The sequence below is a fragment of the Pleuronectes platessa genome, chromosome 4 (genome assembly GCF_947347685.1).
Source record: "Pleuronectes platessa chromosome 4, fPlePla1.1, whole genome shotgun sequence".
Lineage (NCBI taxonomy): Eukaryota > Metazoa > Chordata > Actinopteri > Pleuronectiformes > Pleuronectidae > Pleuronectes > Pleuronectes platessa.
Genome location: NC_070629.1, coordinates 9,832,091 through 9,847,398, shown reverse-complemented (window position 1 = coordinate 9,847,398; position 15,308 = coordinate 9,832,091). Strand labels below are relative to the sequence as shown.

Here is a 15,308-nt window from a genome sequence, read left to right as displayed (position 1 = left end):
TCATGATCATTTTCATGGATGAATCGTATCCGGACCCACAGACCCCCACTGGAGAAGAGAGTCACGTTTAAGTGTTTCCACAGTGACATCTATGTGCTTTTCTGACTTCAGATCGAGTGTTCACTCTGATGTAACTGCATCAGTTCACCACACCGTGACGCTCTGAACACCACCACATAGAAGCCAGGTTTCACCTGCAGTACCTGTCTCATACCAGCTGGTGGCGGTAACGCGACGCTGTTGTTTGCCAACTGCTATGAAACGTGTAGAAGAAGAAGAAGCCGCGCTTGAGTCTGTGCCGTGATTGGACAAAGTACTACGTGATCGACGTTGTCACAACCCGGAAGAATGACATGTTTATTGTTGGCAGCAGCTCAGGTAAGTGGAGACGCTGCGTGAAGATCAGTCATTTATTTATATTCATTTATTCAGTTTATTCTTTTATTCTCAGGAGCCTGTGTTTATTTGTTAGAGGTGAAGAATCGCTAATGTTTTTATATCAGCTACAAGAACATCAAACGCAATTAACAACCTAATAACATTGGTAACATCACGTTTATAAGTTTAATAATGTTTAACGTTTAATAGTTTTTTGTTCGGCCTTTATGTATGAAGTGGACCAGACACTATTTCATGCCAGTATCTATCAGGTATTTATTTATTTTTGTGAATAACGTGAAACCAACTGATCTCTATATCAATGAACACTTCTTGGTGTTTACATGGAAGCTGGATATCAGTTGTCGGTTGATAAACAGCTAAACACGACATAATGAGGGATTTCCCTTTAAGGCTATGGGTGTTACACACATAAAGGACCAGGCTGTTGCAAATTACTCCTTCACAACCCCCCCATCAGCCTCAAGCGACTCTAATAATCGGTGACTCCATCATTAGAAATGCGAGGATTGGACTGTCTGTTTCCCTGGGGCCAAAGTGCGTGATGTCGCAAACAAAGCTCCGGACGTGATAAAATCCCACCCTGGTGTTGAATGAGTTATTGTTCATGTGGGCATATGACATATGACTTCCCCAAGCAACAATCTGTACTCTTAAAACAGGACTTTAAACAGTCCATCTGTTTAATATCCTCACTTCCCTAAAACGTAAGATCCTCATCTCCCGAACCAATTCCCAATTCCCTGACTGCCCTCTGCCTGCTCTCTGCCTGTTCCGCTTGCGTTGTGCCTTTGGTGGACAGTTTTAATATCTTCTAGAAACGGGTGGAACCTTTTGGTCCAGATGGTCTTCACCGGAACAGACCGGGGGCTATTGTCCTATGGACTCACCTGCTCGAACATACCACACAGAATTGCCCGTCAGCTGTAGTGACCGGAAATGACCGGCCCACCAGCGAATGATGTCCGTCAGGTCCCTGTCTCTGATCTGATTGGATCCACATCAAATATAGGTAACTTTTCTTCTGGACTTGGACCAAAACACAGATCAAATCCAAAATACCCGTAAAGATCACTGCTAGCTGCCAAAGGGTCTTTGAATTAAAACATTCAAAGGGCGCCTATCAAGACAATCTTATCTTTATTAATACACTCCCCTCAACTCCCCTAAGCGGGTCTAGACCCTGCAGCACGCTCACGATCACAACCCTCTGGTGCAAGTCATAACCATTTCATTTAAATATTACCCCAACAAATTATTTTACCCGACTCTTTTAGTTCTACTCTAAAATGTTGTCTTTTAAACATCATACCCCTATATAATAAACCGTTTTTACGCCATAATTTTATCACTTTTAATAATTTTGACTTTTTTTAATCATCAGTAAAACCTGGCTCTCCCAAGGACAACAGTCCTCTGGAATCATTTCACCTCAATCAGGCAAAACAGGGACCAACTCATTCAGAGGGTCACTCTCTTGATCTCTTCTTTCTAACGGTCTCACTCTTTACTTCTAGCTATTTAACTGCTTTAAATCCAAATTCTAACACAGAGGAGCTGGTCTCCCTTTTTATCACACCGGCCAGATGGTCAGTAAAAAGAAACTGTAGGAGAAAGAAAATGGAAAAATCAGTTTTACATGTATCCTATGAAATCTGGAAAGCTTCAATGATGACCTATCAAATGGCAGTGAAAGACGCGAAAGCATCCTTCTTTTCTAACTTGGTTTGAATCAATTACTCTGATCCCAGAATTTTATTTAAAGTAATAGATTCCATCATCACCCCCTCCCCCTTTCATTTTACAGACGCCTCACAAGAGATGTGTGAGGGGTTTTTAAATGCTTGAGGGACTGACATTAGGAAACTAATCTTTCCTCCTGATGGCATTTAAATGCAAGAATTTAAACCTGCGTCACTGTTGTTTTGATCTGATATCATTACCCACATGAAACCAACTACATTCAGCCTTAATATCCTTCCCGCCAAATTTCTTAAAGAGGTTATCGACAAAGTTGGGCCCAGTATTTTAACAATTTGAGGCTGATCTCTATATTTATTTTTATCAAAAGTTTTAGAGGAAGTTGTTTCAACCCAACTTTTATGTTTGTAATAACAACATCTTTGAGAAATTTTAATCCGGTTTTAGAGCATTACACAGTACAGACACTGCCCTCCTCTAAGTAACCAATGACAGCTGACAGAGGAGAGATACACACACACACAGGTACCTTCCGCTGAGACCTGATGACACCGAAAGCCTAGCTGCTGTGTTAGACTGTCTTAATGATATCAACAGTGGGATGGCACAAAACTATTTGCAACTCAACAACTCAAAGTTAGGAATTATATTATTCTATCCACCTAACCCCATCAAACGATTAAACGTAACCTTGGTACCTGGTCAATCAATGTAAAGCCCGTTGCCAGAAACCTACGAGTCCTGTTTGACCGAACACTCACTTTCCAACCACAAATTAAAAAAGAAGTCCAGTCCTGCTTCCTACAAATCAGAACCATCTCCAGAATCAAATCTGAAATTTCACACCCGGACTTGCAAAAAGTAATTCATACACTAGTCTTCTCTAGACTGGATTCCTGTGACTCCCTCCATCATCCAAAAGTCGCTCTTCCACCTCCAACTAGTTCAAAATGCAGCAACTCGGCTTCTCACTGGTCTTAAAAGGCAACATCACATTACTCTGATCCTTTGGCTCCCTGTCCGTTTTCGAATAGATTTTAAGATTTTAGTGATCACTTTTAAAGCACGCCAGGGTCTAGCCCCAAGGTACATCACATATTTATGGACCCCTGGTGTGCCTGCACTCAGCCTTAGATCCTTAGGTAAAGCACTGCTTGCTGTTCAAAAGTCCAGGTTGAAAACTAAAGGTGACCCTGCCTTTTCCATCAGGGCCCTTCAGCTTTGGAACGACCTACCTCAGCAGATAAGGCTCGCAGAGTCAGTCACTTCATTAAAATCACTTCTTAAAACCCATTTCTATATATATACTTTCTTTCATGTGATGTTGTTACTGTGATTTTATCGTTTTCTTTCCACCTTTTCTTTTACTTGTTCACGTATTCATTTTTACTGCTTTTAAGTGTTCAAGTTTTATTTACTTTTCTTGCTCTGTTGTCAAATCACTTTGTAAACTCTTTTGAAAAGTGCGACATAATAAAAGTTTATTACACCAGGTAGTCACTGACAACACTTTAGTCTCTGAGCTTGAACTAGTTTTCTGACAGAGTATCAGCAGAGCAAAACACTGAATCCACTTCCCTTGGAAAAAAGAAGATATTAAACATTTCATTTTCAGCGCCTTGAATATTGTTTTGTCTGCTGTGGACAGACGGTGGTTATAACCTCATGCTTTCAGAAAATTGTTAAAGAGGCTCGTCGACTTCTACTAGATTTGTTTTTTATGAGTTTTTATACTGCTGCCAACTGTGGGTTTTCTCTATTGGATATTTGAACATCTCTGCTGCTATGACAAATTCATCGTCCCTCAGGGATTAATAAAGCAATAAAGCTATTTCTCTCTCACACACACACACAGGCACGTCTCTCTATAGTTGTGAGGACTCTCGTTGACGTAATGCATTCCCTAGCCCCTAACCTTAACCATCACAACTAAATGCCTGCCCTTAACCTAATTCTAACCAAGTCTTAACTTTCAAACAGCCCATTTAATTTGTGAGGATCAGCAAAAGTGTCCTTACACCATTATGTCCTCACTATGGTGATATTGAACCAAAATTGGCCCTCATAACTAAATAGACATGCACGTGTGCACACACACAGGCCGACAGGACCCCTGTGCGCTGTAGGCCTGTTCAGTGATTTGAGCGTGTACCTACGTCATGTTAATATATTACTAACTAACTTGCTACGAACTGCAAAGTTTTGATAATAAATTAATTTACTTAATATGTAATTGTGGTTAGGATGGTCATTCAGTCATTGTCATTTTAAACACCAGCAGTGGATTTTTCAGATTTTTTTTTTTAAATACACGCCTGAGACATCACTCTCCATATGTCTGCCAGGTATCTTAATGTCAAGAGGATAAAACGTTGGCTGGACCATAATGGCGTCTTACTTTGAAGAACACGACTGTGAGCCCACCAACCCTGAGGAGCAGTATCGGCAGAACGCTCTACTTGAATTGGCCAGGTGAGTGTAAACACACCTCAGACTCGTAGTGATGCTGTACGGCACTGTTGGTGTCCAATGCTCTGACCTACCGGTGATCTTTGTGTACAGGTCTTTAATGCAGGGCTTAGACTTACTTGACACAGGAGCGTTCGACTCGTCAGACTGGGATCAACGTCTTCCCCCCCCAGCTGCCAAGACCGCTGTTCAGACCCTCACCGTGGTCGTCATTTCTCCAGAGCAAGCAGGTGACCGACGTGCAGTCCAGTGGAATGAATGTGTTTTACTATTAGGTTTATGACCCAAAGAGGAATAAAGTTATGCTAACAGAGACAGATATCAGGCTTACACTCTGAGGGAGGGCAAACAACTGTTTCCCCCTCACAGCTGGTTTTCAAGCCTCTACTGGATTAATAATATTCTTCAGGATTTAATCAAGCTTTTTTAAATTTCTCACAGACAAAGGTCTGAAGTGTCCAGTTTGTTTGCTGGAGTTTGAGGAACAAGAAACAGTTCGAGAAATGCCCTGCAAACACCTTTTCCACGCAGGATGTATACTGCCCTGGCTGGGCAAGGTAAAGCATGTGAACTTATTCTTCACATTTTTCATCAGATATTATACAGAAACGTGATGATACCCAGTTAAAATCGCTTATACCTTGATCTTGCTTTGTGTCTTTTCAAATCGTAGACTAACTCCTGTCCGCTCTGTCGACTTGAATTACCAACTGACAATCCAGAGTATGAAGAGTTTAAAAAAGACAAGGTGAGTGTAATTATGCATTCGATCGTGCAACCGATCCTCCTACAGACCTGTGTCCCCACTGAACAGATTTCATTGTGTCCTGTAGGAGAGAAGGAAACAGAGGGAAAACCGGCTGGAGGATCTACACGGAGCCATGTACACATGACACCACGATGCTGTGGTGCAAATTTGTAGCACAGTAATGTTTTACAGAAAATGATGATAAAGAAAAATTCAATAGATTCAGGAAAAACACAATGCTACATTCATGCCATTTCATTACAGATTTTGTAATATAAATGCATCTGGAAAAACATCCGTTAGCTTTATATTTATATATATATATTATGAAAAGTAATGACGAATGTCTGACACTTATATCTCCCAGCAGCAAAATGTTATATAAAATATGAATAAACGGTTTGCAAAATAGCTGCAATGCTAACAGGACTGAGCTCATTGTAAATACAATATAATATTACAAATATGTAACAATATAAATAACTAGTCTGTGTAATTTCCAGGTTCCATGCATTTGACACGGCATGAATGCAGCATAAGCAGTAACGTTGAACATTTTAAATGCTCTTTTCACATTAGTTAGAATAAATTCACTATAATATTAACTATATTTTAAGATGATTTTAAACATACATTTCATGAGCTTTAAACGCACAAAAATGCTGTATTTACCTTATGAATATTATTTAAAAGTAAATGTTTATTTGTCAATCGATATAAAGAATATGCTTTTCCATACATTGTCTTCAACAAGGACAGACTGAAAAAGAAAGGTAAAGATTGAAGCAGCAGAGGTTGAGATATTCTGACTTTTAATCTCCAGTGTGGCTCAACTCCATAGCTTTCTGGGAATGTGTCTTGTTGTCACTGAAGGAGTTGTGGTTCTCGTGCTGACTAAGCACTTTCATGTATAAAACTGGTTCCTCTAGTCTAGACCTTGTCCCATGATGTTTAAGGGATTTCACTTCCCTTCTGGCCATCACAAACAGTCCTTTGGTATGAATGTGGTTTGATGTTTCTACATGTTGGTACATGTGTATTAACACAATACTGGACCTGCAGCACTGCTCAGAGTGTGATATTTAATCAGCTGTGTATAGAGCATTTACAAAAGTCAGCCGTTCTTTGTCATTTAAAGTTGTTTCTATTTCTGATTTAAAAATAAACACCTGCTTTTTACAAATATAGAAATGCTGTCCTGTTGTTTTACTCCACTAACCAGTGCAGTGTTGGTGTACTTAGATTTTCCCAGAGGTCACCGTGACCTTTAAACCCCTGTAACCACTTTATCTTGGAGTCCAAGTGACAACTGGTGAAGAACAGACTTGAGACGTCATGTTCAGGAGGACCCTAAGTTGACACCACACAAGCAGTATGGAGGCATGTTTTTTTTCTTTTTTCGTTTTATGTCTCAAGAATTGATTACCAGTAACTTCAATTGTAGCGGATCTGAAGACTCAAAGTGTTTTGTGGACACAAACACTTTACCCGCCCCGCCATCAGAATAGTGGTGAGTAGATGAGGGCGTTGTCTTCTTTCGATGAACTATCCCTTTAACAAGTTCATGAGGCAAATTCAATCAGTTCATCATCGAGTCCAAATAAACGTTTGTACCAAATTTTTATAAATTCCCTCACGGTGTTCCTTAGATATTGTGTTTACATCTGTAAGGTCACAGTGACCTGGACCTTTGGGCACCAAATGTTAATCAGTTTAGCTCCGGCTCAGTTGAAGAAATCTCAGTGTTCTCGAGATGCTGTGTTTACAAGAATGTGACAGGACCATCCAAAAACATCAGGCCTCCGGCCACAGGCAGTTCAGGCACAACACAGCGGGAATCTTCATGTTGAAAGAAGTGCCCATGAAAACCATCTGCTAATAATTTATCATTTTTATTTCATATTTGAATATAAATCTCTTTCAAATTAAAATACCTAAATGATAGACAAATCATTAAATATTTACATAATTTATAAAAAGGAAACAAGATTCTGTGTTGACTTGTTTTCAGGGAATTACGACTCCTCCATTATCTATTTTCAAATAGAGGAAATAAGACAAATACATTTGTATAGTTTCCGTGTTTGTTCTGCTGGAGTTCAACACATGTACAGGTCAGGCAGCCTTTAGCAAAACAGGATCCTCCCATGAACAAACATATCACATGAAAGCTTACTGAAGAGCACAAAAAAAAACTTTTGTAAAATACATCTTTAGATTTGGGTTTATGAACGATGGTGTTACAGATTAAATCCAACCCTGATGTGAGGGCTCACACAAGCTGCCGTTTGTAGTCACATCTCGTGACTTATTGGTTACAGTATGGTGAAAATAGGCTACAGATCAACACAAAATCTGAACACAATCCCCTGGCACAGTATGAGGGATAAGGCTAAACCAGTGTACTCACACCAATTCATTCACCTACTGCTGCTGCACAGAAAACTGATCAAAGCTCCAGAGGATTCCAGTCTTTTTTTTGGCAAGATTACAGAACAAGACAGGATCGCTCCCAGAAACAACGGCAAGGTAATTGGTTTGCATGAAGAGTAAAGAAAACAGACCTGACACATGATTACGCATCTTGAGCCACAGCCAATCCACTGAGCTGTCAAATGCTAACACCTGTCGAGGCAGATCTTTGTGGATTAGCGAGTCACCGTCGTGGTAATTTGAAAATACTTCTCTCCAACTCAGATGATGGTGAGACAGAGAACCTGTTGGGACTCTAGCTTTCACCTTTAAACATCATCACACCAACAGAAAAATGAAAGGAGGTAGGTGATGTGAACTTTGAAATGTGTGTATTGCTGGCATCAAGTAGATAAACACTTTAAAAACATGATGCAGAGGGCAGAACACTGAGTGTGTGTGTGTAGAGAAACAGCTCAAAGAGAAATAACTCATTCACTTAAACAGAAACTTCGATGGTGGAGTGCAGCGTGAACTGGGTGGCATTCGTCAGCTTTAGTTTGAGCAGTGGTCGTTTGTGGCAGTCTGGTGTTAAAGCTAGTTCACAACTCTTTCACTTGAAAATGAATTGGCAACAAAAAAGAAAGAAAAACCTCAACATATAAGAAACTTTCCCTTCAGTCACAGCCTGTGTGGCATCATGTGGTTTCGACTCTGTACTGTTGCCATTATGACACCATGAGGTTTATGGCACGAGTGTCTTATTCAGCCCTCAGTTCAAATTTCACCTGTAACTACTGAGCAGGCTTCACATCACTGCTTATTTAAAAGAAAAAAAAAAGTCCAATAAGGCTTCCAAGGGGCCAGCCTGGAATCAAATCAGTGTGTGGACAACAACTACGTTATTCTGTAAATTGTTCGTCACATTAGAATTGGACTTTAAGCTGCAGGTCACTTCAAATGTCTTGGTGTCACACCTTTTTTTTTTAAACAAAAAGAGCCCTGTGTTTAACTCCAACATACTGAAAAAGGCATTATTCACTCCAGCTGAGTGGTAACTATCACATGACTGATGGCGATTATTGCACCGGATATGACGGTGTGAGAAATACAAGGTAGCAGGAAGTTAATGTAACAAACCAGTCATCAGGTCATGCAATCTGTAGGACAATAATGGAAAGACACCAAGACACACAACTTCAGAGATTCTCAGTTCAAAGTGATTGAGACGCATACAGACGTAGTCATGACAACTGCAACGGAGTATCACTGCCACTGAAATGGAAAAAAATGATCTGAGATTTCGTCAAGTCATAATATTACCACAAAAAGGGTTGGAATTTCTGTGAATAATGTTTGTTATTACAAGAAAAAAGTCATAATTTTAAAAGAATAAAGTTATAATATTACATTATCACAAGTACCAGGACAAGTACCAGGACAAAAGGATGTGCAACATACGTCTAAAGAGCCACACGGACTTGGAGGAAGTAGCCTTTTGTGTGGAGGAGGGATTGTTTGGTAGTGGTTGACTGTATGGGTCGATCGTTGGTCACGTCTATGTGATATTCTAAGTATCTTCATAATTTCTCAAGAAACAATGGGATTGGTCCAAGATTTTGGAGCTCCGGCTCCAAATAAACCTTTTTTTCCTCATTAAATTATGACTTTAGTCTCGTAATGTTGTGTTTACATTCTCAAAGTCTCCGATTTTTTCCCCTTTAAGTGGCCCTACTCCGTCGTTGTTTTTTGCATATGTCAGTGAAATGGATTGACCTCAGGAATGACAATGTCTAAAGATACACATACATATATTATGTAGAATGATTTTAAAATACCATCAAATCATCTGTACAACCAAATCAAATTGTCGGGTGAAATCAATGACTTTTTGCCAAATCATTTGACAGATAATTTCTGCTTGATTGATTTTAAAAAGGCCATATGCTTGCAGCCTGTAAAACATACATAACTGTTAACTACCCAGATTTCAAACATTCAGTGTTTTCTACTAACTACGCAAACGCAAAATTGTTATTCTCTCATTCAAAAAAGTGTGCCGTGCAGAGATAAGCTAAAGGCCAGAACAGGTGGGCCACGCAGAAGCCTTTGAAGGGGTGTCTGTGGGGAGGAGAAAAAAAACCTTGTGGGTTTCAGTAATTTACATTTTCCACCATGACACCAGTAACAGTTATTTAAAGAAAAACAAAACTTATTCCAATAAAAACTGCCAAAATCCACAGCCATCTTAGAAACATTCATGGTTCCAGCATTCACACTGGCTCCACACATTCAGCCCTCCTAAAACATCGCTACAGAAAATGTTACAGCACATGGTAGTGCAGGGGGGCTTGCACCAATGGTGGTGGAAATAAACAACAGTATAGTTTTACAGTTGGGTCAACCTGGTGTTGGTTAGATGCTTTAAGATGTCAGACCTTACTCTCTTGGTCCACACGCTGCCCCCGTCATCTCATCGGTCTGTGTGAGCCCATGAAGCACCTCTGCAGGGAAATTTTTTTCATCCTCTGGCAGTGATACAAAGCTACAGCATGGCGATGCTCTCCGGGGTACAGTTGAGATGTGTGGATGTGCTGCTCCCACCTGGGGACTTGAGGCCCTTCGTCGCCCCGCTTAGTGTTGAGCCCCGGGCCCTGGGGCCCATGATAACGCCTGAGCCGTGGTGACTCCGCTCCAGGCCCACCATCAGGGTCTCGCTGGTGACGGTGCCAAACTCGTAGGTGAAGGTTCCGTAAAAGACCAGGATGTCTACTGTGAAGACCCACTCGCAGATGGCTGCAGCGTGCTGCAGGATGAAGCTCTCGTGGATGAAGAAGATACCGCCTGAGGAAGAACAGGTTGAGGAGGACAAACAATGCTGGTTCATGCATGAGCAAAACAAGCCCCTTTTACATGTGGGAAAATAATGGTAAGACATCAGTACACACAACTTCAGAGATTCTCAGTTAAAAGTGATTGAGATGCACACAGTCGTAGTCATGACAACTACTGCAGAGAGTAAGTGCCATAAGAAAGGATCAAAACTAAGATTTCCACAAGAAAAAATCGTGAAAGTGAGACCTGACACATGTCAGCAGCATGGCCTTGCTGTCCTGTCTCCAAGTTGAGAGACAAACATGGTGATCTGTCCACTAGTGACTCAAGGCCGGAGGAGAGAAAACAAGAGGTCTGTCTCCAAGGTTTTATCAGCATGACACCAGCGGACTGGACTGTGAGTGCACTGGTCTCAAAACAGAGGAGGTGCAGCTGTTGAGGGGAACAGAGCCCAACAGAAAAGAGTGAGCACTTTGCAAACCACCACATACAAGTGAAATTCCCCGATGTGTGGATAAATGAAGTTCTATCTAATACGTCTCACTCCTATATATATATATTTCCTTATGAATCCCTCACAACAGATGTGTTTGAGCAGGAAATGTGCGACCTCAGAGGCAGACGGTTGTTATTAGTGGTTGAAAGTTACACCTTAGTTTCTCTCAAAATATAAAAAACGTCCACTGTGAAAAGGGTAAGATTGTTATGTGGTGTAGTTATAATAAACCAAGAATTTTAAACAAAAATGACAAAGAGTCATAACCACATGTATCAAAACATGAGCTTAGATAGGACATAAATATACATGTCCCACTAATGTGTAAAGGATACTGAGGACGAGTGAGACCATGGCTCCCAGTGCCAGCGCCACCCGGAAATGAGCCATCCAGTAGTCGAGGGCAGTGACAGCTACACGGTAGGTGAGGACACACTGCAGACACACAAACAGCAGCCCGGCTGGAAATGCCACACCCGCTCCCACATAGTGTAGAGATTTGGCATGATCAACCTATCAGAAACATAGAAGCACAGAGACTTTGGAGTGAGTGTTTGAACTCATCTAAGGTCAAAACAAAAGGGGGCAAATGGTTAAAGCATCGAGTGAGTTCATGTCACCGCTGCTGATATTCACCTGGAAGTTGCCCACCATGACCAGACCCACAGCGTTGGTGCAGCCAGACACCATTGCACTGGTGTTGACCCAACATCTGTGGCTATGCTCGATCACCTGGGCGTAGCGCAGAAGACACACCATCACCACTGCACAACACAAGAGAAAAAACACGTTCACACTAATACAGTTAGAGCTTTATAATAATATGAATCTGTCAATCGTTGGAAAATGAATAGCTTCTTTCTGTTTATACTTGACTTATGTCGAAATACGATGCTCTCATTTAGTTATAGGTTTACCTATAAGTGGATGGTGGAGGGTCATGCAACTGCACTCATTCTGCTGATGTTGGACTACCTAGCTTGGTTTTTCGTTCTCATTTCCCTTAATCATATAGAAGTCACAGATCAGAACTAAAGGATAGTTGTAAAACTAGTGAGAGAAAAACAGAGGAATGACAGAAATACAAAATGAGACAACAAAAGATGATGTGCATTCATAAAAATGTAAATACAGTGTATATGAGAAGAAGTTGACATGAATAAAGATAAGACGGTGAAAACGGCAGCCGAATTAGGGACAGGAGGGGGGAAATTGGGGCAGAGCTGATGGTGATAAAACAAGAAAGGCAGAGGAGTAATGGAGGAAGGCCACACAGGGCAAGTGCAGGGGAGAGGACACAGGGGGGAAGTGGAAGGAAAGCCACATTCATTATTGATCAGAGAGCACGGGCTATTTCAAGCCACTCCACATCTCCTGGAGGTTAGTGGCTGACGTCTGTGGGCACCATAGAGGACAGATATAACACAGAGAGCGTACAGAGGAGACAGACATTAAACACTTCTCACCCCAACTGTAACCTCAGTAATTGTGTCTGTATAAGAGCCTTGTTTTCACTAAAGGGTAAATCGGGTAAATTTGAATTGATTAAATAATTAGCATGTAACAATAAGTTTTACACCACAGTACCCAATATTTGTGGAAAGCGAAAGCTAACCCTAAAAGCCGATTTATAGTCGGGTTTTACGCATGCACGCAAGACAAGCAACACGCCCCTCGCGTGCCCTCTTGCGGCTTTCGTGCGTCTGCCAATTTTTCTAACTATACGACAAAGCAACGCGAGCCTCACGCAGCCCGCAAGGCTTGTGATTGGTCTGCTTACTACATCCTGTCTGGAGTCTAGTTTCCGGTTTCATGCCCCATAATACGCGGAAATCACGGAAGATTTAGAAGAACGAATATGGACCAAATAGAAGAGCGTTTGGCAGAAGAGATCCGAAAGTATGATCACTTGGATAACCCGTCACTGACTGGCCGATTTGTCTGCCAGAAAAAGGCTATGAGGAGCCGCAGTGGCGATGTAAATAAACAGTCAATGAAGAAGAAGACGTCTCTTCTTTGTGTGTTTTGTCTTCGACAAAACACGTTACTCCGACCTAGTGTTCTGGCGATGAATTGCGTTGCAATACGCGCAACACGTTAGAGAAGCATTAAACCAAAACCAGTCCGTCGATGCAACTGCGTGGCCTTCCGCGGTTGCAGCCGCAGGACTATAACTCGGCCTTAAGGCCGGCGCATGCTTCTGCAACTGCGTCGGCGGCTTTTCACGCAGCTGTGTCGCAGGACTCTTTGTCATTCATGCTTCCCCAAGCGTTGCGCGTCTTACAAAGCAATTCCCCGCCAGAACACTAGGCGGAGTAATGATTTTTGTCGAAGACGACCTTAGATACGCCTTCTTTCTTCTTCGTCGATGGTTTATTTACATCGCCACTGCGGCTCCTCATAGCCTTTTTCTGGCAGACAAATCGGCCAGTCAGTGACGGGTTATCCAAGTGATCATACTTTCGGATCTCTTCTGCCAAACGCTCATCTATTTGGTCCATATTCGTTCTTCTAAATCTTCCGTGATTTCTGCCGGTATTATGTGGCATGAAACCGGAAATGCGACTCTGGAAAGGATGTAGTTGCAGACCAATCACATCCTTTGCGGGCTGCGTAAGACTCGCGGAGCTTTGTCTATAGTTAGACAAATTGGGCGACGCACGCAAGGGGCCCGGAAGGGCTCTTGCGCTTGCGGGCCCGTGAATTCGCGGGAGGAATCTTGTGCCAGCCTTTAACCCCCTTACCACAATATAAGTTAAAAGTGTTTAATCTTTAAATTACTCCTTTGCAGATTAGTTTAAAAAAAAAAAATTGGGTGGTTTCTAGATATTTTTTTTTTAAACCTACTGGATTTTGTACTTTCGGAGGTAGTAAGCTGTTTCCCCTTGTTCCCAGTCTTTATGCTAAGCAAAGCTGACCATCTCCTGGTGGAGGGTTTCTGTTTATTGTACAGACATAGTATGAATGGAGTGGTATCAATATGCTCATCTAACTCTAAGCCAGAAAGCAAAAGGGTACCTTTCAAAAAAGGACGTACTCTGGAACACACAATATTTTGTGTGTGTGTGTGTTAGAATGAGCACTCACCCATGAATGCTCCGACGTTGCCAATCAGACTGAAGAGGCAGCTCTCAGGAGGGAAGGAGCCACATTTACTGTCGGACATGAAGACACAATAACTCTCAGTATCATCGGGAGGAGTCGTACATATAATCACTGTGCTGTGCAGACATTTACAGTCAAAATATACGCAACTAAATAAAGTGATTATAATTAAAGATTTGTGAACTACACTTCTACAGTAAGAATCACTTTGCTCTAATATGTAGATGTTAAACTGAAAAAGACTTTAATTCATGTTCACTGCTAATAGGCCTACAAGTCACATGATTCCTTTCTACAAGACAGCTTTTGTACTTGCCTGTGGTTAGAGGCTTATTTGCAAATCAAACAATTGCATTTTATGCAAAGCGCGGGTTAATGACCGTCACAGAGCCACAACATAACAAGAACTAAATCCCGCCTCTGGGCCTTTGCCGACACAAAATTGCTTTTGTATTCTGCAGAGACCCAGACATGATGGGAGGAGGAGGAGCAGGAGACCTGATGAGTGGGATGTCCTGGATGGTGCAGCATGTCTTGGGGAAGCCTGGTCGGGGCAGCTCCTCTGTGCACGTCACATTGTAAGACCTACAGCAGGGAGACAATGAGTTGCATTTATTTCCTGTTGAGCTTTTGGACTGAGACTAAAAAGATTTAGATCAACCGAAGACTTACCAGTTCTCCACAGGACAAACATGGTGATTCATCACAGCCATGGCATATCTGTGGGATAAAGAACACAACATTTAAAGCAAGAAATGGCAAATGTCTCAGTGTTCGAACCTCTGATGAAGCAAGTAGAGCCATCATCCATTGACAACATTACACTGGCCTTAATGTAAAGAGTTATTCAGCACAAAAACAAAACCTGAATGGACTTTGCAATCAACTTATCCCCATTTGCAACTTCCCTTTTAGTTGTTGACCATGTAAATACAATTGCCACGTGTCACATGTCACGGGAACACAATATAATGCAATCTGACTCACACAATCCATATTCCTGTGATGGAGAAGGCAGACAGGCTGACAGGCAGGACGATCCAGGCAGTCATTGGGCTGGCAGTGAGCTGGCTTTGTCCCAAGCATGGGGTGAGAGGGGGGCTTCGGCTGGAGTGACGGCACAACAGGAGGGACCAGGTTGGG

The 15,308-nt window shown here is 41.8% G+C and overlaps 2 protein-coding genes across 4 annotated transcripts; one reads left to right on the top strand and one right to left on the bottom strand.

Moving 5' to 3' along the window:
- Positions 1 to 290: 290 nt before the first annotated feature.
- On the top strand, positions 291 to 6,508 carry rnf215 (ring finger protein 215). 2 transcript variants are annotated; one of them, XM_053420445.1, is made up of 6 exons: positions 291 to 378; positions 4,446 to 4,572; positions 4,663 to 4,799; positions 5,011 to 5,126; positions 5,243 to 5,317; positions 5,403 to 6,508. In XM_053420445.1, the coding sequence occupies exons 2-6, from the start codon at positions 4,487 to 4,489 to the stop codon at positions 5,460 to 5,462; spliced, it is 474 nt and encodes a 157-aa protein (XP_053276420.1). In that variant the 5' UTR covers positions 291 to 378; positions 4,446 to 4,486; the 3' UTR covers positions 5,463 to 6,508. The 2 variants fall into 2 exon arrangements, with proteins under 2 accessions (XP_053276420.1, XP_053276421.1); XM_053420446.1 differs by lacking the exon at positions 291 to 378 and adding an exon at positions 1,218 to 1,411.
- Positions 6,509 to 7,190: 682 nt separating this feature from the next.
- Positions 7,191 to 15,308, bottom strand: LOC128438070 (transmembrane protein 150A). Of its 2 annotated transcripts, XR_008338283.1 has the most exons (8): positions 15,153 to 15,308; positions 14,838 to 14,885; positions 14,664 to 14,750; positions 14,148 to 14,215; positions 11,697 to 11,824; positions 11,396 to 11,573; positions 10,168 to 10,573; positions 7,191 to 9,850 (listed from the first exon to the last, which is right to left on the bottom strand). XR_008338283.1 is itself a non-coding variant. In XM_053420444.1 (7 exons), the coding sequence occupies exons 1-7, from the start codon at positions 15,215 to 15,217 to the stop codon at positions 10,275 to 10,277; spliced, it is 873 nt and encodes a 290-aa protein (XP_053276419.1). In that variant the 5' UTR covers positions 15,218 to 15,308; the 3' UTR covers positions 7,191 to 10,274. The 2 variants fall into 2 exon arrangements, 1 of the variants encoding a protein (XP_053276419.1); XM_053420444.1 differs by having other exon boundaries at positions 7,191 to 10,573.

Coding starts and splice junctions, on each gene's coding strand:
- LOC128438070 (XM_053420444.1), bottom strand. CDS start 15,217: ATGACTGCCTGGATCGTCCTGCCTGTCAGCCTGTCTGCCTTCTCCATC. Junction 14,886..15,152: donor ATCACAGGAATATGGATTGT/GTGAGTCAGATT, acceptor TTTATCCCACAG/ATATGCCATGGCTGTGATGA. Junction 11,825..14,147: donor CAACGTCGGAGCATTCATGG/GTGAGTGCTCAT, acceptor TGTGTTGTGCAG/TGGTGATGGTGTGTCTTCTG.
- rnf215 (XM_053420445.1), top strand. CDS start 4,487: ATGGCGTCTTACTTTGAAGAACACGACTGTGAGCCCACCAACCCTGAG. Junction 5,127..5,242: donor TACTGCCCTGGCTGGGCAAG/GTAAAGCATGTG, acceptor TTCAAATCGTAG/ACTAACTCCTGTCCGCTCTG. Junction 5,318..5,402: donor AAGAGTTTAAAAAAGACAAG/GTGAGTGTAATT, acceptor TGTGTCCTGTAG/GAGAGAAGGAAACAGAGGGA.